The sequence below is a fragment of the Fulmarus glacialis genome, unplaced genomic scaffold (assembly GCF_000690835.1).
Source record: "Fulmarus glacialis isolate BGI_N327 unplaced genomic scaffold, ASM69083v1 scaffold38399, whole genome shotgun sequence".
NCBI classification, from domain to species: domain Eukaryota; kingdom Metazoa; phylum Chordata; class Aves; order Procellariiformes; family Procellariidae; genus Fulmarus; species Fulmarus glacialis.
The window spans coordinates 806-1,621 of record NW_009234563.1 but is presented as its reverse complement, the minus strand read 5'-3'; the positions used below and the strand labels follow the sequence as shown (position 1 = coordinate 1,621).

Sequence of the window (816 nt, the reverse complement as noted above, 5' to 3'; positions counted from 1 at the left end):
CTCCTCGCCCCTTCTTCCTCCTCCTCGCCGCCCAGGTTCGGCCGCCGGTCGCTGCTCACCTGGTGCTACCTTCAGATGGGCGCCATGGGGACGTGTTCCTCCTTCGCCCCCACTTTCACCGTCTACTGCCTCTTCCGCTTCCTCACCGGCATGGCCTACTCCGGCCTCATCCTCAACAGCGTCTCCCTCTGTACGTGGCCACCGCTAGCCCCCCGGTACCGGCCCCGGGCCCCCTCCTGGTCTGCTCCACGTCTCTGTGTGTCTCGGCAGCTTTGGAGTGGATGCCCACTCGCACCCGGGCGCTGGTGGGGACCTTCATGGGTTACTGCTACACCATTGGGCAGTTCCTGCTGGCTGGGATCGCCTACGCCATCCCCGACTGGCGCTGGCTGCAGCTCAGCGTCTCCCTGCCCTTCTTCTGCTTCTTCCTCTACTCCTGGTGAGGAGGAGAAGGGGGAGGGATGGAGGCAGGGATGGAGGGATGGATGGAGGGATGGAGAGGTGGATGCAGGGATGGAGAGATGGAGGTGTGGATGGATGGAGAGATGGTGGGATGGATGGAGGGATGGAGAGATGGAGGTGTGGGTGGATGGAGGGATGGATGCAGGGATGGAGAGATGGATGCAGGGATGGAGGGATGGACATGTGGATGGACAGAGAGATGGAGGGATGGATGCAGGGATGGAGAGATGGATGTGTGGATGGACAGAGAGATGGTCGGATGGATGGAGGGATGGAGAGATGGACGGAGGGATGAACGGAGAGATGGTGGGATGGACGCAGGGATGGTAGGATGGACGCAGGGATGGAGGGATG

General features: G+C 62.1%; 1 protein-coding gene across 1 annotated transcript in view; it reads left to right on the top strand.

Moving 5' to 3' along the window:
• Positions 1-15: 15 nt before the first annotated feature.
• Positions 16-816, top strand: part of LOC104082530 (solute carrier family 22 member 6-A-like) — a gene marked incomplete at both ends in the record, with an annotated part of 1,456 nt that continues 655 nt past the window's right edge. The window contains 2 exons of the mRNA XM_009585687.1: positions 16-190; positions 271-439. Of these exons, the coding sequence (XP_009583982.1) occupies positions 16-190; positions 271-439 (344 nt within the window). The remainder of the gene's footprint in view (positions 191-270; positions 440-816) is intronic.